General features: G+C 41.3%; 1 protein-coding gene across 8 annotated transcripts in view; it reads right to left on the minus strand.

Moving 5' to 3' along the window:
* The window catches only part of OSBPL1A (oxysterol binding protein like 1A), a 264,920-nt gene that overhangs the window by 87,115 nt on the left and 155,363 nt on the right, over nucleotides 1–22,442 (minus strand). For 6 of the 8 annotated variants that reach the window (XM_066246326.1, XM_066246325.1, XM_066246324.1 and 3 more), the window contains one exon: nucleotides 10,998–11,154. In XM_066246326.1, coding sequence (XP_066102423.1) covers nucleotides 10,998–11,154 — 157 coding nt within the window. Of the gene's footprint in view, nucleotides 1–10,997; nucleotides 11,155–12,929; nucleotides 13,098–15,648; nucleotides 15,795–22,442 lie in introns of those variants that run through there. The other 2 variants (XM_066246327.1, XM_066246329.1) reach the window with 2 other exon arrangements.

A 22,442-nucleotide genomic window follows, 5' to 3' on the forward strand; every position in this document is an offset into this window, starting at 1 on the left:
CTCTATGTCTGGGGCAGGAAATATACCAAATAAGGCTGAAATATCTCTTTGTATCAGAAAGCAAGGTATGTAGCTCTTCACAAAGACAACTAGATTACAGTATGCAAATTACACCTAAAAACAACAACAGAAAAAACTGGGGTTCTGTCAAAAGAAAGCAACACAGAGGACCTCCTCCTGACTGAAGATGAAAAAAAGTTAATTACAATAGATCAATAATCTAATCCAGTGGTCCCCAACCCCCGGGCCACGGACCAGTACCGGTCCGCAGAGAAAGAATAAATAACTTACATTATTTCTGTTTTATTTATGTTTAAGTCTGAACGATGTTTTATTTTTACAAAATGACCAGATTCCCTCTGTTACATCCATCTAAGACTCACTCTTGATGCTTGTCTTGTAAGTTCGACAATTATATTTAAAAAATACCACAGTTTTTACGCCGGTCGCATAATTTTATTTTGTGCATTTATCCGCCCCACCCTAAAGGCCAGCCTGTGAAAATATTTTCTGACATTAAACCAGTCCGTGGCCCAAAAAAGGTTGGGGATCACTGATCTAATCCATATGTTCATACATTATTACATTTGGAGGATGTTAGGAAACAAATGTATTCTGAAAAAATAGTAATAAGAAGTCTTTACAGAAGAATTCCAGCCAATAAAAGTATAAGAATGACAATGTAATATGACCATTTTGCAGACCCTAATGAAGTGAGGATGTAGACACTGATCAACATTAGGTTCAAAGACATGGATGTGCTAGACTGACAATGCCTGATCCAGGAATCAATCTCAACATTACAAAATGAAGAAAAACCAGACAGCATACAACTTCAATGGATGTAACAGGATGGATGGTATGTGTGCCCATGAATTATTTTGTGCCAAACAATTCAAACCTAAATCTGAGTTGAGTTCATACATTCATACCTGTGTGTGTGTGTGTGTGTATGTGTGTGTGTGTGTAATATATATATATATGGTCTACTGGAAAGTTCTGTCCATTTCTATCACAACAAGTTTCAACACGTAAGCACATGTTTATTTGGCGCATGTGTGCCTATTTTTATCACTTAATGTATACATACTGACGTAGCAAATTAACTAAAACAAAGTTGATTCACATTAGTCTTATGTGTGAAGTGATAGTGTACCCAATGGCTACTGATAATTTTTACAAATTTCAACAAGGAAGAAATGCTACAGAAGCATGTCTGTTGCATCCACCATATTCCTCGGACTTAGCCCCCTCTGACTATCACTTGTTTTTGTCCTTACAAAATTGTTTGAAGGGCAAAAAATTCAAAAATGAAGAAGATATCAAACAAGCACTGGTTCAATTTTTCGCATCAAAAGATAAAACATTTTTCAAAAATGGGATATACAAATTGCCCTCACGCTGGCAAGAAAACATTAATAATAATGGCAATTATATTATTTAATAAAGTTTACTGACAGTAAGAAAAATATATATTTTGTATTATTCCAAAACAGACAGAACTTTCCGGTAGACCTTATATATGCACATATGTATGTTTATATACGATATATACATGTACAAATTCATCAGTTTACAGAAATTCAGGAGTGAAAGAATATGCTACATGACACCATGGGAATTCAACAAGCAATATCCAGACTGAATTATTGCACAGGACAAATGACCAGCTTTCTCCCACAAATAAATGGCAAGAACAAAATGGGGAAGAGGAGAAGAAATCTAGAGATTAAAACAGATTTCAGAGACCTATAAACCAAATGCAATCTGTGGGCCTTCTAGATGTTTTTATTAAGTAACATTTCAGATCCAATTACTAAGTGACATTTATGAGAGAATCAGAGGAATCTGAATACCACAATTAAAACACTATTTTTTAGGTGTGATAATGATACTATGGTTTTAGCAAATCAGAGTCCCAGTGTTCTACAGATACATACTGAAGTAATTATAGATGAAACAATATATCTTATATTTGATATATTATAATTTTATAGGGGAGTAGGAGAGGGGAAAGGTCCGTAGATGAAATGCGGTGCATGATAATATTGAAGATGAGTGATAGGTATGAAGGATTTATTGTATTGTTCTATTTGTATGCTTGAAAATTTCCATAATAAAGTTTTTAAAATGGGATTATATGCCTAAAAATATATTCATTTTTCTTCATTCTCTAGGCAAACAACATAAATACATTAGCTATTTGGTCTTTTTTTCAGCTTTATATATTGATATTATGGATGCCCTAGAAAATTGCTCTCATTTGCTCACAATATCATTGGTCTAGAACAATTAGTCCTTAGTCAGGTGAAAGGGTTATCACACCATCATTTGTTTACAGAACTCTAGACCTGGAGTGACTTTGTGTTTTTCCAGAGTCCCAAGCCCAGACTGGTGTTTCAGGGGTCAAGGGCCTGTGGGCCCTGTGAGCCTCAGCCTTTGCTTTGGAAAGAGCAATCCCTCTTCTGGCTGCTTAAACTAAGGCAGGAAGAGGTGGATTCTATGGGAAGATATCTAAGAGATTTTTTTACTTCCTGGCAATAAATTCAGCAAGATAGCCTGGTTTTATAGCAATAATCACCATCAACCTAGATTCATACTACCTTTATCTCCCTTCCAGACATACCCCCAAGTAACCGCACAGCCTGCCAGCTGGTAGTCCTAGATAAGGTTTTCGCATTTGAACCCTTTTTTGCTGATATCTAGCCCCTGCCTGCCGAGTTGGCACTTCTTGAGACATCTCCAAATGAGTTTTTGTAGGAGATGGATGTCTCACGTAATCTGAGTGGCCTGCTGGCTTTTATTCCTCTGCTTTCGCTGCCATCCAACCTGGCAACCTGTCCTGGGTGTCCAATCTCCGCTGCCCTCTGATGACAGACATCTAGTTTCAGGCCTGCCGCAGTCCGTCTACACCACGGGCAGCAGTACCCCCAGCCAACCTCTACTTCCTTGAACGCATCCAGCATCTTCCTCTACTGCTCCTCCTCAAGCTTCTCGCTTCTCCTCTATCTCTACTGCTGTTCTCTCGGCCACTGAGACAGGCTACTAAAGAAATAAGCCTCACAATAGAGCTGCGTAAGCTTCTAATTGTACCTTTTTTTCTTTTTCTTTTTAAATAACAGTGCTCTACTTCCCAGAGCAAATAAGTACTCTAGGGCAGGGAGTAGGGTGAGACCACAGACTCACTGTGTCCTTGGAACCACTGTTCCCTCCAGCCCACAGGCCCTATCAGATTAACTCTGGGCAGGACTCTTGCTTTCTCCCATGACTCTGGGGTCTTTTAAAAATCAGAAACGTGGTCCTGATCAGTTGGCTCAGTGGACAGCACATTGGCTGGCATGCAGACATCTTGGGTTTGATCCCTGGTCAGGGCACATAGGAGAAAAGACCATCTGCTTCTCTCCCTCTTCCCTTCTAGCAGCCAGTGGCTCAACTGGTTCGAGTGTCAACCTCAGGCACTGAGGATGGCTCGACTGGTCTGAGCATTGGCCTCAGGCACTGAGGATGGCTTGGTTGATTCTGGCATCAGCCTCAGACAGAGTTGTTGGGTGGATCCTGCACAGGGCACATGCAGGAGTCTATCTCCCTTCCTCTCACTTAAAAAAAAATAATTATAATCAGAGATGTATCTGGACTCCTGCTTAAGTGACCCTGGTTACAACATGACAGTAGGAAGTTACTCCATGTCTTAATGGACAAGGGTATTATTTTTCTTCCCATGGCACCAGAGGACCTTTGGGTGGGGTGACTCATTACTAACCCTATGCCCTGACCTAATTAAGGCTGCAACCAAAAACTTTGCTCCATATCTGTATGAAGATTGGGTGAATAATTGTTATTTACCCAACACCATTTTCTCAATATATCTTAGAAAAACATTGCCTGGGCTTATATTGTCAATCTCTTTGACTTCAACTTGTCAGTATGTTCTTTGTATGAACTCGTCACACACAGAAGACAGCTGTTATTTGGCTACCTAGTAATTCAATTTTCAAGCAGCCAAGGAAGGATACATGAAGGGTGAACTAAGCAGCCATCTGCAAGTCCTAATCTATCATTCTACCGTCTCAGCAAAACAAACCTCTGAGATTCTTCCTGCCACGTTTACTGACGAATAGAAGGCTTTCCACTCAAGTAAATACATCAAGTACAAGGGCATTAATGAGCATCCGATAAAAACAAGCTCGATCATTTTTCTGTTGCAATCTCGATCATTTTTCTGTTGCAAGAAATCCTCCCAAATTATTTTACATTTTCTTCTAAAGGTTTTGCCCTTTTGCATTTAGGTGTTTGATTCTTCTAGAATTTAATATTCATGTATATGAAATAGGGATGATTTCCTTCTTTCTTCCCATAGTAAATGGCTGTCCCAGAACCATCTACCTAACAATCCATTTTCTCCCACACCGATCTATTAGCTACCTCTGTGACACACACCAGGTTTCGTTATGTGCGGGCCTTCGGACCTTTTACTTCCATTCCACAGGTCAGTGCCTCCAGCACAAGTCTGCACAGAAGATACGTACTCCACTGTGACAGTCGGTCTCCCCTCCCCCCAGCCTGGTTTCCAAGCAGCGTCTTGGCTCTTCAAAAACCTCTGTGCTTCAATACGTATTTCAGAATCCATTTCTCAACTTCCAAAAAAAAGGACATGGCCATTTTAATTAAGATTACATTGAGATGACTGATAATTTGACAAAAATTTTATTTTTACTGGAGATCAATTTTTACTATTTACAAATAAGTTTTAAACATTTTGTTTTACATTGTTAACAAAGAAAGCTACCCTAATGGCAGATCAACCTGAATTCCTTAATTGGCCTTATAACAATGAGTTTTCTTCTCAGTACGTTTTGTTTTTCCATAAGTTTATTATAATACATCTTTTTTCAATAAGATTTATTCAGTGACTTTTTAACAACTCCAAATATCCCCCTCCCATTTTAACTACAGTTTCTGCTTGTTGATGGTGCATATAAATTAACTTGCCTGTAAATACTTAATATTTAAAAAAAAATTTTTTTTTTAAGTGAGAGAGAGCGAAGACGGGAGAGAGATGAGAAGCATCAACTCGTTGCAGCATGTAAGTTGTTCACTGATTGCCTCTCAGACGTGCCTTGACAGGAGGGCTCCCAGCTGAGCCAGAGATGCCTTGCTCAAGCCAGCAACCATGGGCTTCAAGCCAGCAGCCTTTGGGCTTAAGCCAGCAACCTCGTGATCAGATTGATGATCCCACACTCAACCCAGTGACCCTGTGCTCAAGACTGATGAACTCACGCTCAAGCCAGTGGTGATCTTGGGGTTTCAAATCTGGGACCTCAGCATCCCAGGTTAATGCTCTATCCACTGTACCACCACTGGTCAGGCCTTACAGTTATACTTATTTCTAAATTTTGTGGGTTTGTTGTCTCTATGGCCTCCAAATAATGCTGCATAGAAAAGATGACAGCAAGCATTCTTGTCTTAGTCCTGATATTATAAGAACTGTTTTTAACTATGAGTAGTAAGTTTCTTTCAAAAAATGAAATTGGTTCTAGTTACAGTTTTATTAACTTAAAATAATGTTTGTTTGATAACCAGTTTATGGAAACAAGAACATACATTTGCCTTTTTTTAAAAAAAAAACACTTTTTTTTCTTTTTTTTCTTTGTATTTTTCTGAAGCTGGAAACAGGGAGAGACAGTCAGACAGACTCCCGCATGCGCCCGACCGGGATCCACCCAGCACGCCCACCAGGGGGCAACGCTCTGCCCACCAGGGGGTCATGCTCTGCCCCTCCGGGGCGTCGCTCTGTTGCCACCAGAGCCACTCTAGCGCCTGGGGCAGAGGCGAAGGAGCCATCCCCAGTGCCCGGGCCATCTTTGCTCTGAATGGAGCCTCGGTTGTGGGAGGGGAAGAGAGACAGAGAGGAAGGAGAGGGGGAGGGGTGGAGAAGCAAATGGGCGCCTCTCCTGTGTGCCCTGGCCAGGAATCGAACCCGGGACTTCTGCACGCCAGGCCGACGCTCTACCGCTGAGCCAACCGGCCAGGGCTACATTTGCCTTTTTTTAATGTTGCCTTACACATTTTTAAAATGAATGTACTCTGGATGGTCAGGAGGCACGAGGACATACATGAACGTTAGTACAACTCAAAGGGTTAGTATCTCATTATCAAATCATTTGTTTGTGGTAGCTTCTAACCAGATTAAAGAGGTTCTCTTCTACTTGTGGTTTGTTAAGGTATTAATCGTAAATGACTGTTTAATCTCATTGAATGTTTTTTTCTTTATCCATTTGGATGATCATATGGGTTCCTCTTCTACTAGTGCCGTTAATACAGTGAATAACATTTGAACACCATTTATAGAATCGTAACGTGAACCCAACATTTCAAATTCTGACTAATCCGTTCCCTATTAGTATCTTCAGACTACACTCTATCCAGTAACACGACGGTATGAATATCATGATCTTTACCAAATACAACAGTTGAGGTCAAAGCAAACAAGTTAAAAGATTAGAGCTCAGAATAAACTTAATAAATTAGGTGCAAGAATAGAGTGCTGACCCTCTGGAACACAACCGCGATGCACAAGAAGCCCCGAAAATACACACCTGCCTACAGCCCGGTGCAGGCTCACTTCCCACAGAGCAAGTCAGTGTATACTCTGGAGCATTCATTTTGTATGTTCTCCAGCTCCGCAGTCTTTTTGGTTCTAGGACTTAAATAAATTCTTTGTATGTCTCTAGAACTAACCTAAAAGCCCAATGACATGCACAACTCTGCAGTGACTGTCACTGGCTAGGAGAGTACACAGCGTATCAATAGTTCAGAGTGAGTAAAACACTGCTTTCTCCCCAGGCTTAATAATACTAAGACACATTGTGGAAGTTTTCTAAAACTTCGATATGGTAGAAAAACCATCTTCCATGAATGCAGTTTGCAATCACAGGATTTTTAGACTGAGAAGAGAACTCACAGATTATTCAGCCCAAACTCTTAAGAGACAACTTGCCTGACCGGGTGGTGGCGCAGTGGATAGAGCATCGGACTGGGACACGGAGGACTCAGGTTCGAAACCCCGAGGTTGATAGCATGAGCACAGGCTCACCAGCTTGAGCAAGGGGTCGCTGGCTTGAGCATGGGGGTCACAGACATGACCTTATGGCTTGAGCCAAGGTTCACTCACTTTGCTGTACCTCCCCCCCCAGGCAAGGCACATATGAGAAAACAATCAGTGAACAACTAAGGTGCCACAATGAATTAATGCTTCTCATCTCTTTCCCTTCCTGTCTGTCTGTCCCTCTCTCTGACTCTGTCTCTGTCAAAAAAAAAAAAAAAGAAAAGAAAAGAAAAAGAAAAAAAAGACGTTACCCATTTAGTTAACAGAAGAATCAATTTGTTGGTAATTATATAATGCAGGGGTTGGGAACCTATGGCTCGCGAGCCAAATGTAACTCTTTTGATGGCTGCATCTGGCTCACAGACAAATCTTTAATAAATAATGTTAAAAGTATAAAACATTCTCATGTATTACAATCCATTCATTTCCTACCGCTCATGTTCATGATTGCGGGTGGCTGGAGCCAATCACAGCTGTCCTCCGGGACAACACCAAATTTTTATTGGATAATGCTTAACGTACATGGGCCATTGTATGGCTCTCATGGAATTACATTTTAAAATATGTGGCATGCATGGCTCTCTCAGCCAAAAAGGTTCCTGACCCCTGATATCATGGGATGAATTAAAATTCCATAATACTTATACTTTTAACATCATAGAAATAAACTCAACTAGTATAGTGTGCCTTATTTTAACATTAAGTTAGTATGCTGGTATGCCCTACAGGTTATGTTTCTTTTGGCCTGAGGTTTGCAAAGTGCACCCCATGATGCCATCCTATGATAACTGGGTGGAAGAGGAGAGGGTCTTCAGAGCACACCAAAGCACTGTCTTTGAGGAGAAAGGGACATTTATACCGAGTACTTCCCGAGTGGCAGGTACTCTCTTAGGTACTGTATGTGTGCTAACACTAACAGAAGCAGGAACATGGATGGTTTGGAATGGCTTATGATGTCACACGTGGAGGAAACTCGTTGTTTCTATGCTGCGTACTACAGACAGTCAAGCTGAAGCGTTTCCGATGGCAAGGACAGGAGGTAGCTATGGTGATTCCCACTGCAGCAGGAGATTGGGGAGGGGCGAAGGGATCCCTCTATGGGAAATGTCATCAATCTTCAAGGTGGCCGAGATTATTAATAGTTAACACACTAAATTTCTATTGCACAACTGATTCCATGGCTAAAAAACCAAAAATGGTTGAAAACCCTTGTTCTATTTTATAAGCAAATTAGTTAAGCCATGATTTAACACTGTCCACGTGAACTATAACTTGTATATCTTCTCTTTATTTTGTTTTAAAATATTCATGTCTCGCTTTTAAATTTATAATCCATATTCTTCCCATTTCTCTTCCTAAACTAAGTGTATATATCCCCTAAGTGATATGAGATGAAAAGAAAATGTAAGGTTTTCATGGGCAAGTTAAGTAAATGATAAATAAATTATTTTTCAATATTAAAAAAACACAAATATATGACAAGGTCAAATACAAATTTCACATTAAAGATATAACAGAAAACTTCAAATGATTTCATAGTTACTTCAAACCAATCCCCAAATAGCAATGTACATCTGCTTTTCTAAAACATCACCAAAATCACTATTAACTCTTAATTACTCTTAATATTAATAATTGCCCATTATAAACACAAATTACTCATAATGCAATTCAAGGTGCAGGCAAGAAGGGTTTGATAACACTGAATACCCCACCTATTTTCTAAAACGAAACTTGTAAATCATGTGTGTCATATGCTGTTCATTTAGTTAGAGAAGAACTCCATGGAAAAAAAAGACAGGCTTTACAATAAAAAACTCCTATAACTGCTACCTTTTAAAATAAGAAATTATGTTTTCTATATACATATTTGCCGACAATTTCCTAAAATGATCTCTTTTCCTTTAAATAACTGAAGACTGTTTTTTACATTTATAGGCTTAAGAAATTGCATTCTGTTTATCAGTTTAACTTTTCTGGCGAGGTCACTATCTAGTTATATTTCTTTGCAGGCTTCCTTAGTGACATGTTCTGATTTTATTTTTTGAACAATTGCATCTTAACTTTCTGTACACATCTGTACGATTCTGGGTTTGGGCTAAGACAGAACACAGAATACACAAACATAGTATAATACATTTCTCTCAAATGCAAAAAAACTGTTTTGAGTAAGCACACATACAAAAGGGCCAGCGGGCCCTAAAAAGCAGAGACATACCCTTCCAACCAAAGGCTATGACAGCATTTAAGCACAGTACTCCTCCTGATGTTTCACAGTTATATCAACGTTTGTATGCTTCTGTGAACAGTCCAAAGATTCTACCTGTGTTCTCACTTTACTGTCATGACGTATGTCTTAAATCAGGGGTAGTCAACCTTTTGACACCTACCGCCCACTTTGGTATCTCTGTTAGTAGTAAAATTTTCTAACCGCCCACCGGTTCCACAGTAATGGTGATTTATAAAGTAGGAAAGTAACTTTACTTTATAAAATTTATAAAGTAGAGTTACAGCAAGTTAAAGCATATAATAATAATTATTTACCAAGTACTTTATGTCAGATGTTCGCTAAGTTTGGCATAATAAATCTTTATAAAACAACTTACTATAGTTAAATCTATTTTTTTATTTATACTTTGGTTGCTCCTCTACCACCCACCATGAAAGCTGGAACGCCCACTAGTGGGCGGTAGGAACCAGGTTGACTACCACTGTTTTAAATCGTTAACGGTCATCTTCTCTTTAGAGATTGACAGACCTGCCAGGTTTCCTGTTAGGTATTTCATGGCCTGCTCATACTTAGACCTGGACCCCCAAAGGAGCTGACTGTAACTGCAAAGGGAATCAGGAAAACACATTGCTAGCCACGTGATTTGAAACAAGAAATGCCATCAAAAGACAACCATCGATAACCCTGGTTAGAGGACATCATCTTACCGAACAAAATAAATCTCTGGTTTTATCTAGTTTGTTACCTAAACTCCCTGATCTTTTCGAATTAAGTACAAAACGAGACATTTTGTTACAAGGGCAAATACACATAAATCAGAAGGGATATGTTGTATTTTTCCAGTAGAATAATTGAGACCAACTGGCCAGAATCATGACACAGAAAAAGGGTTCAAGTTGCACAATTTACCAATATTAAACAAAAGATTACCTTGTAGAAATTGACCTTTAATAACTTTTTACCTTAGTGCTTTTTACAATGACAACAGGATCTAGCCTTTACTGATAATTTGATCAATATGTTATTCTATGAATACCAGCATGCACACACCCCACTGTGTCTGTACCTTTGTGCTGAAACTGGAGAACTCTCAATAAATTAACTCTCATTAATTTGGGACCATCTCTAGGACTAAATCATCAAGGGAAGAAAAAGATCCTAATGTTATTAGTACAAAATGGACATGTTCAACAATCCCTGGGTCTTAATAAAAGTCTTTGTTAAAATGTAACTAAACTGAATCAACAGGCAGGCAATATTACCACCCATTCTTAATAAAACCAACAGGAAGATCAAATGACGAGAAACTAAAATAGCATTGGGAGGCAAAGTCATAAAAGATGTATGATGAAAAAACGGAACCCAGCATCACATTCAATAGGGAGTTCTGAATAACCCTTCTAAATCGCCAACTGAAAGATTTATGTTCCCCCGAAACCACGCTGCTAAAAACCAAGCTTTGTGCTTTGTTCCTACAATTACAGGTTATGGTCTTCTCTTAAATGGACAAAGTACTTAAACTAAATCATTTCTTTGCGGTGACACAGCAACATAAATATACAACAAAGGGTGGAGAAGAAGAGAAGGCATACCTTTAAGAACTCAAATGGGCTTGATAATAAAGAAAAAGTCGGCAATGGTGACTGTTAAGGGCTCTCCTACCTGTGTTTTTTGATGCCATTGGAGAGGGCATCACCCCCACCGCAGTCTTTTTCTTCAGACATTTTGTATTTTCTACTGCTCAGATGCTCTTCTTCCTCTTCAAAGGAGCGTGCTGTCACTGCTTCCAATCTACTCAGGGACCGTTCGGACTCGGAATCTGTGGCAGAGCAGGTTCACAGTCAACGAACTGAACTTGGCTTTGGTAACAATGTGTATCTCCCTTAATGCATTAGGCTTTGAAACTTAAGCAGCCTACTTTGTTCTTGGACAGCCCATTCGTTAACTACCTCCTCATGGATTTCAGAGAACCTGTACCCAATAAGGCTAAAGTGGACATATAAAACAGATACAGACAGGTTCATACCAACTTACAATTAAGCAGATTTTCTCCATTAAAAGAGATTTCCAAAGAGTATCAAATTCTTTTAAGAAATCATATCCAGTAGCTCCTCCCCAAATGTCTAATTTGATTTTCCCTCTCAAAGCATCTTAAGCATAACTTACAAAAAAGCATTCAACTTAAAAAATTTATTATCAAGAAAAAGCTAGTTTAGCTGTGCTTTAGAGAAGCATAAATGACATCTGACAATATAGGCACGAAAGCAAAGGTCATTAAAAAATACTTCCTCTAGTAAGATATTACTTAAATCCTCAAGAGCTAAAGCCAGAAGTGTCCATACAAAGTCGAATTATTGGGCAGGCATTTTTAGGATGAAAATGCCATGTTCCAAATTGGCTGTGTCTTCCAAGTGGAGCCATCTGCCCGTTTGTGAGTAGAAGACAACTATTTTTGTACACTGTTATAATTTTCAGGCTCGGTCACACTCTTCACCTCCTTTTAGCTTCTCCAGGGTGCTTTGGTGACTATGAGGCAGGAACATGAAGTTAACAAGAATGCTAATGGTCTCCTGGTTTGTGAGTGGGTGAAACAGGATGTGCACCTAGGTTTCTGACTCCTTGTCTATATATATATTTCAGCTCAAGCAGCAGTCACTCAATCTCTCTTGAAGTGGTTCCTAAGTTTTTATTAAAGAGGTAACATCTAACTTCCCTTACGCAGATGACTATACACTCAACCATCCTCAGCTCTAGAAAGCACTCCTAGACACATTCAAGCAAACTTTCTTAAATACATTTTTGATCATGTGCATAATGGCCAAAATTTTCAGGAAATAAAAGTGTTTGGTACTTCCCTTTCCCCCACAATGCACTTTATAATTCACCCAAAGTCACGGAACTTTATACTTATCACATTAGATTGGTTAGTAACAACTGCTGGACAAGCCCAATTGTGAGGTGGACAACACTCTTTGAGCTCTGAACTCTGAACCCTGTAATTAGTGTAAGTCACCTACAGAAAGACTGTCCATGCTGATAAAGTTATTTTTGTTTTCGTATATACAACATGACAAGAATTAAAAATACAGCTTTGTTCTGTCCTGTACCTTATAACAAACAGATATTTTAATAAATACAGAGAGGTATATTTCATTGTCAATTTTGACAGGTAGTTACAATATTTTATTGGGAAAAAAAAAATAAAGGCAAGCTGCATAGCCAATAACAAGAGACAGTCTTTCCTTTAGATTAAATAAGCAATTGTTAAAATTACATTTATGAAAACAATTTAATAAAATAGAAAAACGCTTTTTAACATAATGCTAAGACCAAAAAAAAAAAAATCAGGTTACCATTTCCTAAATCTAAACTATAAGCCAAATAACTTGACTCTGCCTCAAAGAAAAACCAGTCTGGTTTGGGTCAACAGATCACGGTCCAAACGAGAGCAGGACGGCGACAGGTCCGTCCCAGAGCACAGGGAGGCGAAGGGGGGATGAGTCCACTGTCCAGTGTGGGCAGACGGTGTCAGCCAAGGCTACCGAGGAGAGGTTCAATCACCGACAGAGCTTTAAAAACTGAGAAGAGCCTGACCTGTGGTGGCGCAGTGGATAAAGCGTCGACCTGGAAATCCTGAGGTCGCCGGTTCGAAACCCTGGGCTTGCCTGGTCAAGGTACATATGGGAGTTGATGCTTCCAGCTCCTCCCCCTGTTCTCTCTCTGTCTCTCCTCTCTCTTTCTCTCTGTCTCTCCCTCTCATCTCTAAAAATGAATAAACAAAAAATAAATTAAAAAATTCCCGGCCAGGGCACAAAAAAAAAAAAAAATAATAATAATAATAAAAACTGAGAAGAGCACTCCGGCGGAGGGGAGAGAGGCGCTGCCCAGAGGGAGAGGCGCTGCCCAGAGGGGGAGGCGCTGCCCAGAGGGGGAGGCGCTGCCCAGAGGGGGAGGCGCTGACCAGAGGGGGAGGCGCTGCCCAGAGGGGGAGCCGCTGCCCAGAGGGAGGGCCGCTGCCCAGAGGGAGAGGCGCTGCTCAGAGGGGGAGAGGCGCTGCTCAGAGGGGGAGCCGCTGCTCAGAGGGGGAGAGGCGCTGCTCAGAGGGAGAGGCGCTGCCCAGAGGGGGAGCCGCTGCTCAGAGGGAGAGGCGCTGCCCAGAGGGGGAGCCGCTGCCCAGAGGGAGAGGCGCTGCCCAGAGGGAGAGCCGCTGCTCAGAGGGGGAGAGGCGCTGCTCAGAGGGAGAGAGCCGCTGCTCAGAGGGGGAGAGCCGCTGCTCAGAGGGGGAGAGGCGCTGCTCAGAGGGAGAGCCGCTGCTCAGAGGGGGAGAGCCGCTGCTCAGAGGGGGAGAGGCGCTGCTCAGAGGGAGAGCCGCTGCCCAGAGGGGGAGAGGCGCTGCCCAGAGGGGGAGAGGCGCTGCCCAGAGGGAGAGCCGCTGCTCAGAGGGGGAGAGGCGCTGCTCAGAGGGAGAGGCGCTGCTCAGAGGGAGAGGCGCTGCTCAGAGGGGGAGAGCCACTGCTCAGAGGGAGAGAGGTGCTGCTCAGAGGGAGAGGCGCTGCTCAGAGGGGGAGAGGCGCTGCTCAGAGGGAGAGGCGCTGCTCAGAGGGGGAGAGGCGCTGCTCAGAGGGAGAGGGGCGCTGCTCAGAGGGAGAGGGGCGCTGCTCAGAGGGAGAGGCGCTGCTCAGAGGGAGAGGCGCTGCTCAGAGGGAGAGGGGCGCTGCTCAGAGGGAGAGGCGCTGCTCAGAGGGGGAGCCGCTGCTCAGAGGGGGAGCCGCTGCTCAGAGGGGGAGAGCCACTGCTCAGAGGGGGAGCCGCTGCTCAGAGGGGGAGCCGCTGCCCAGAGGAAGAGGCGCTGCCCAGAGGAAGAGGCGCTGCCCAGAGGGAGAGCCACTGCCCAGAGGGAGAGCCGCTGCCCAGAGGGAGAGGCGCTGCCCAGAGGGAGAGCCACTGCTCAGAGGGGGAGAGGCGCTGCTCAGAGGGGGAGCCGCTGCTCAGAGGGGAGAGGCGCTGCTCAGAGGGAGAGAGGTGCTGCTCAGAGGGAGAGAGGCGCTGCTCAGAGGGAGAGGCGCTGCTCAGAGGGGGAGCCGCTGCTCAGAGGGGGAGAGGCGCTGCTCAGAGGGAGAGGCGCTGCTCCGAGGGGGAGAGGCGCTGCTCAGAGGGGGAGAGGCGCTGCTCAGATGGAGAGCTGCTGCTCAGAGGGGGAGAGGCGCTGCTCAGAGGGAGACGCGCTGCTCAGAGGGGGAGAGCCGCTGCTCAGAGGGAGAGAGGCGCTGCTCAGAGGGAGAGGCGCTGCTCAGAGGGGGAGAGGCGCTGCTCAGAGGGGGAGAGGCGCTGCTCAGAGGGAGAGCCGCAGGAGCGAAACCCGAGGAAAAGATGAGGACAGAAGCCTTGGGGAGGAGGCTGGGTGGTTTCCTCACTTCTGCACTGCCAATTTGTTTCATATGAGAAAAACTAAGAATTTAAAGAGTCACACAAAATAATCTTGCCTGTATGGGTCAGTATGATTTAAAATGTATGATTACTGTATAATTTAGACGTCATTGAAGGGGGTCAGACCAAGCCTATCCAAGATGAGCTACTTTGGTATGTGGATTATTTTCAGCTGAAGGCAGTCAAGACCCTACAGGCTTGATGGAAAAGAAACTTCTCCCCCTCCCCTAAATACCTAAAAGAATCTAAATTGGGGGCCTTGCCCAAAGCAAGAGTTATTTGCAGAGATAACTTTTTATGGCCTCTCTATAGAGCAGGGCAAACATCTAATTACTGAACATCTGCTCCTCTTATGACCCTTCTCCTTTCTGCAGCCCCTGGGCTTGACCTCACTCCCCACTCAGGATGCCACATATATTTCATTTCTCCTTTCTGTCTCTGGACCTCTCCTGGATGTGGGGTCTCTGGCTCAGGCATGTGGAGCTTCCATTCATCCATATGTAATTAAATTTGGTTCATCTATCTCAGATGGATTAAATCATTAGACCAGCGGAAGGAACCGAGAAGGGTAGGTAATCCTCTCCTCCCCCACATCCTGAAAACCAGACAGCACTAGCGAAACACCTCAAGCATTTATCAAACATCACCATGTACAGGGTATTGTCTTTGCTACTTAAGAAATACAAACCATAAGCCAGAGACTTATCCATTTAAAAAGAAAATTCTTAACCAAAAGCAGATATACAGTGAATACCAAACAAGAAGAACTAAGGCAGCAAGAGCTTCTATGAAGCAAAGACAGACTTCAACTCAAAACAGAGTTCAGCTCAGTGAATATAAACCAGACCTACTGCCTTCATCTGTATTAGGGGACCAGCATGCTTACCTAGTTCACACCCTGTCCTCCTGGGGGTGGCAGTACTTGACTTCCTCTCTCTGTCCCCCTTCTTAAGTCCTTCTCTCTTCTACTCTTTCTTCCTGGTTCCTTCACTTCTCCTTCCCCAATCCTTACTCTTTGCTCCCAACAATCAGGCAAACTCCACCCTATCCCTTAAAGGTCTCTGACAAAGGTCACCAATTACCTCCATACTACAAAGTCCAATGGTCACTTTTCAATTCTTACTATGACTCATTCACCATCTCTGACACTGCTTTATACAATCCTCTCCTCCTTTATCCTGTTCAAGGCATGGTGGACTCGAAGGGTAAGATCTGGTCCATGGTCTAGCAGAGGTAGACTGTTTTTGTGAACATGTGAGGTCAGTTTTTCTAGGTTCAACAAATAAAAAGACTAAATGTGGGCAGCAGACCGCAAAGGTGGGGTCAGCAAATTTTACAGAGCGAAGCACAGTGTCCAGAGAGAACTCTGACTGATGACTGAACTAAATTAAGAAGGAGTTAAAGTGGGAATGGGGGAGAGAGTTGCAATAAGGAACTATTCCTAGCAAAGGGAAAAGCATGACCCAATATGGGAGGAATAAAGTATTCAGTAAGATGGGAGGGAAGACACAAAAAGGAGGGTTGGTAGAGGTGGCTGGGTGGAAATGAAGCTACGGGTCGGTCATGGAGCTGACTAGAGAGGATCAGTTAAAACCAAAGGCAGTCAGTGGGGCGATGGAAATACAAGAAGAGGCTGGGAATGAGGTTGACAGCCCAGTACATGCCATGACATTCTGTATACTTGCTACAGGTAAGTCATAAACTTCTCTCTCAGCATCCTTTAGCTTCAGAGGCAGAAAAGGAAATGTGATCAGTGGCATGATTTACAGTGCCCATGAGACAGAAACTCAGTTTCGTAAGAACAAAAGCTCGGTTATTTCTAATACTAGAAACAGAGAGATGTCTAACATATATTGCGTGAAATAGTTTGAACTTACTCTGTGGGCAACAGGGAGCCGTTCTTAAATTCTATGCCTTCATAGCATTGGTCACATCCAGCTATCTTAGTACAGAACCATTTCATTTGGAGAGCTATGCTTCCAGATATATTTCAATTCAAACATATTTCCCTAAGAACCCAAAGGGGCCGCAGCTACTGTGGAGGCTTACTGATTAAGGGAAAACCTGCCCATGAAGTGTTTTCTGCCTCCCTCTACTAAGTCAGCGACAGATCTCAGTGCCTCTGAAGTGATTATTCCAGTCTAAAACTTCAGGTTCTTCAGCTTTGCCCACAAGTGTGAATATCCAATGGGCCAGATTTTATCTACTATTAGGTACTACTGAACAGTGCACGCCTTAGTGGAAAGTATAAAATATTGGGAAGTGCGACCGTCTCCTGTTTGGTGGGTACAGTGCACTCTTAGAGTAGAAGGCCACCATACTCACGCTTTAAAAACAAACAAGAGGGAAAGTGGGGGAGTTATTGTTTACTAGGTGCAAAGTTTCATTTTAGGATGATAAAAAAGTTCTGCAGGTGGATGGTGTTGACGGTTGCACAACAGTGTGACTGCACTTAATGCCACTGAACTGTGCACTTAAAAATGGTTACCATGGTAAATATGTATATTTTGCCACAATAAAAAAAAATTCAAACAAACAAGCAAACAAAAACTTGTCAAGACAAAGCTAAAGTTCTATCATGCTGGACGCATGGACCCTACTCTGGTCCTGTTATCTCTCACTTCAATGCCCGTGATGAAGGAAACCGCATACAAGCAAAACTGGCTGCTTTTTATGTAGATGGATTTTAAATGCAGCAGAAAAAATTTATTTTTAACTATATACCTGGATTTTAGATAAAGTCATCCTTTCATTTTTTCTTTTACTTCCCACTGCATTTCCCCCTCCCAAACATTTGTGCTTCTATTGTAAATAAAGTCACTCAAATTTTCAGAATACTTCATCTACTTGTGAAAAACAGGGACAGGGATTTATGATATAGCCTTACATTTTTTACTGAACTTGGCCTGAGCAATAAGGACAATCTGTAATAGCCCTGAGTAATGACTGGAAATAGAATACTTAGTATGCACTAATTTGTGAGTTTATTCTCATGTAGTTCTAAAAGGATTCCAGTGGCTTAACTGCCAACTATATTTTATAGGAAAAAAAAACATCAGAAGAATACTTAAAAACACTAATATTTCATGAGATAAATGCTCTAGACTACTGACAAGCATTTAAGGTAAACAGAAATCTTTGCCTGATTATTTTCTCAGTTAAAACAGTAGCACTGATACAAACTGGCAGTTATAAAACAGTCACAGGGATGTAAAGTACAACCTAGGGAATAAATTTGTAATACTGTATAACTAGGTACGTGCCAGGTGAGTACTAAAACTATCAGGGGGTGCACTTCATGAAGTGCACAACTGCCTAACCACTATGCAGAACACCCCAAGTGAATAAAAGATAATACTGAGTATAAGTGCAATTTTAAAAAATTTAAAAATGTTCACATACAAAAATGTATATAGAACACTAGTATTAATAGAAAGCTTGTTTTAATGTTACAAATATCCAGTGGCCCAGATCTTTATTTTGAACACATTTCAGATTGAACACTATCCCCTCTCTCATCCAAATAGAATGAAAGTCAATGGCTGTGAATGGGTTACGGTGACTTTAAAAAAAGCTAACTTATCAAGTTATATCAACAGCTTTTTGTATGTCAATCATACCTCGATAAAGTGGTTTAAAAATAACTTTGGAATTAAGAGGATCCTACTGCTAGCATGCTTTTTTTAGTTTTTCCTATTAAAAAAAAAGGCTGAAAGAAGAGGTCATGAAGTTAATGATATAAACATGTCAATTCTTATGAGTTATCCTGATAAACATTTTTTTTTAAACATGACCTTTGAAAACTAGCTTGAGAACAAATAGTTCAAAGGAGCAACATGTGGAAGAACTGTGGATCATGTCCAAACAGACCCTCCCCGTCACTGAAGGTAACAGGAAATGGTCAGGCACACATGCTCAATTTAATACCTTTACTGTTTATAGTTCCCCACAAACTAGGCATGTTCTAAAAATGTCCAGAGTAGCCCAAGGTAACCCAAGCTTAAAATATCAGTGCTAAATTTTTACTTGGCTTTAAGATACTACTGCATAAACTCAAAAACAACATTGTAAACAAGAAGAGCACAAAGAAAATAAATAAAACCGACCACACTTAAATTGCAAACTGAAAATCAGGATGAGTCCAGAAGGGGCTGCCAAGAGACTGCTACAATAATCTACTAAGGAAAGGAAAACAACTTGAAACAGAATCTTGGCAGCAGCAAGAAACAAGAGTCAGAGACATTCTAGACATATCCTCTCTGAATAATGTACAAGGTCAAAATCAGCCAAATGCTCTAGTGTGGTTTATGACAGAATTTCTTAAAAGTATTGGCTGTTCCCCCAAGCAATTAAATCTACTACTGTTTCTACAACTTGCAAAATCTGCACATGTAATCGAGGATGAAGAATTATGCAAACCATACTGTGTGGGCTACTAGAAACCTTTTGTGTATCAATTTTAGACTACTAAATCCACAGAGCTTTCTAATTTGTCTGGTTGACATTCTTAAAATTATTTTCAAGGTCATTTATGCATGTACTTCACAAAGAAAAACATTCTAGAACTAAAGACCAGGTACAGAATCATCCATAGTTATAAAACAAAGTACTTTACTTTGTTTTATTAAAGGTTAATTTAATAAATTAACCTTTACCAAACACCAGGTAAAGGGTAGTTGTCAAAAAAGTTTAGATAGATTAATGAGATATAGTTGGTGCCCTCCAAGTATTCAAAGTCTAATCTAGTACAAGACATAAAGTAAATATATGTTTATACAAAACGTTTGTGGGGACAGTGGAAGAAGTTACTATTAGGCGACCTAAGTCTCCAAGGAAAGATGACATTTGAACTGCAATCAAGGATGAAAAACTTTTATCCAGCTGTGGGTCAGATCACACCTGGATAAAGAAGTAGTACATACATACAATGGAATATTACTCGGCTGTAAAAAATGAAATCTTACCATTTGCAACAACAAGGATGGATCTAGAGGGTATTATATATACTTAGTGAAGTCAGACAGAGAAAAACAAATACCAAAAGTTTCACTCATATGTGGAATCTAAAGAACACAATAAATAAACAAAATACCAAGAAACTCACAGAAACAGAGAACAGACTAGTGGTTGTCAGAGGGAAGGAGAGTGAGTGGGATGGATGAAAAAGGAGAAGAAAGTAAGAAGTCACATAACAGAGGATGTAAAACAAAGTACAGTGTAGGAAATATAGTCAATAATATTGTAATAACTATTTATGGTGCCAGGTAGGTACTAGAATTTTCAGGGGAATCACTCTGTAAATTATGTAATTGTCTAAACACTATGCTGTACACCTGAAACAAGTATAAAAGTTATATATATATATATATATATATATATATATATATATATGTATAATTTTAAAATAAAGTGGGCCAGATCACAGAGTTTGGACTTGTAGTAATGCGGAGTGGTTAGATGTTTTTTTTAGGGAGTGAGATCAGTTTTAGACTTCATAGTTAACTCTGATGTTATTAGTGCCCAAGGCCGCTGTAACAATTACCATGAACTTGCTGGCTTAAAACAACAAAAATTAGTCTTTCATAATTTGGAGAGGCCAGAAGTCCAAAATCAGTTTCTCTAGACCAAAATTAAAGTGCTGGCCAGACCACCTCCCTGTGGGGCTCAAGGGGAGACACACGCTCCCGGTCTCGTCCAGCTCTGCTGGCTGCACCTTCCTGTGCTTGTGGGCCTATCGCTCTAATGTCTGCTTCCCGCCCCACACAGCCATCTCTGTGTCTATCTAGTCTTCCTCTTCCTTTCTCTTATAAGGGTACTTGTAAGGGTATATAGGGCCCATTCACATAATTCATGATGATCCCTTCATCTCAAAATCCTTAATCACATCTGCAAAGATCTTTTTTCAAAAAGAAAGAAAAGGTTAGAGAGTCCCAGGATTAGAAAGTGGACATATCTTTTAGGGGCCACTTTCCAGCCTCCCTCAACTGACAAAATGCAACATGGAAGACAGGCTGGCAAGGACAAAGACATCATAGAAGCAGAGAAACGTCTTAGAAAGGGACTGTCGTAGTCTGTAGGGTCAGAAGGGAAAGTGAATTCTGGGGGGAGGAGACAAGGGGGGAAAGAGTAGATACCTAGATATAAGGGAGGGGTCAAGAAAAAGAATAAAGGTGGAGATTTTTTTCTGGGTTCTCTGTTCTGTTACATTGATCTATATGCCTGTTCTTATGCCAGTACCAGGCTGTTTTGAGTAAAATAGCCTTGTAGTATAACTTGATATTGGGAAGTATTCTTCTTTTTTAAGATTGCTGATGTTCATGTTCTTTTTTGGTTCCATATAAATTTTTTGGAATATGTGTTCTATATCTTTGAAGTATGTCATTGGAAATGCAAATTAAAACCACAATGAGATACCACCTCACACTAGTCAGAATGGCGCTCATTAACAAAACAACACATGATAGGTGCTGGCGAGGATGTGGAGAAAAGGGAACCCTCCTGCACTGCTGGTGGGAATGCAGACTGGTGCAGCCACTGTGGGAAACAGTATGAAGATCTGCCTTTTGACCCAGCTATCCCACTTTTAGGAATATACCCCAAGAACACCATATCAACAACTGAAAAAAGGAAATGCACCCCCATGTTTATGGCAGCACTGTTCACAATGGCGAAGATCTGGAAACAACCCAAGTGTTTGTCAGTGGACGAGTGGATTAAAAAGCTGTGATACATATATACAATGGAATACTATGGGGCTATGAAAAAGAAGGAAATATTACCTTTTGCAACAACATGGATGGACCTGGAAACTATTATGTTCAGTGAAATAAGCCAGGCAGAGAAAGAAACATATCATATGACCTCACTCATTTGAGAAATCCAAGGAACAATGAGAACTGAGGAACAGAATTGAGACAGAGGAGAGATCAAAGGGACCAGAAGAAAAGAGGACAGAGGGAAATGGGATGATAGGATGGGATAAACCTGAAGGGAAGGAGGGATGGTGCTGTAGGGAGAGGGGCAAGGGAGATGTTAAGGGGAATATGGGGGACAGGGGATGCATTCGGGGCGACCCTAGAATCTAGGAAAACGGGAGGGAGGGAAGGAGGGAGGGCGGGGGTGAGGAAGGAAGGAAGGAAGGGATAAGGAAGGAAGGAAGGAAGGAAGGAAAAGGATAAAAAATGACCTCCACATTTGTAGTGTTCACAGTGGGCAAATGATGATACAAGTCTAGTTTCCACCATATAGAGCAGTGGTAGTCAACCCTACCGCCCACTAGTGGGTGTTCCAGCTTTCATGGTAGGCGGTAGTGGAGCAACCAAAGTATAAATAAAAAGCTAGATTTAACTATAGTAAGTTGTTTTATAAAGATTTATTCTGCCAAACTTAGCAAAAATCCAATATAAAGTACTTGGCAATTATTATTATATGCTTTAACTTGCTGTAACTCTGCTTTATAAATTTTGTAAAGTAAAGTTACTTCCCTATCTTATAAATCACCATTACTGTGGAACCGATGGGCGGTTAGAAAAATTTACTACTAACAGAGATACAAAAGTGGGCAGTAGGTATAAAAAGGTTGACTACCCCTGATATAGAGCTTGAGATACTTTGGGCCAAAATGGGAATTTTTTTTTTTAAAGATTTGTATTCTTTTTTTTTTTTTTTTAATTTTATTTA

Source organism: Saccopteryx bilineata, chromosome 11 (assembly GCF_036850765.1).
Source record: "Saccopteryx bilineata isolate mSacBil1 chromosome 11, mSacBil1_pri_phased_curated, whole genome shotgun sequence".
Lineage (NCBI taxonomy): Eukaryota > Metazoa > Chordata > Mammalia > Chiroptera > Emballonuridae > Saccopteryx > Saccopteryx bilineata.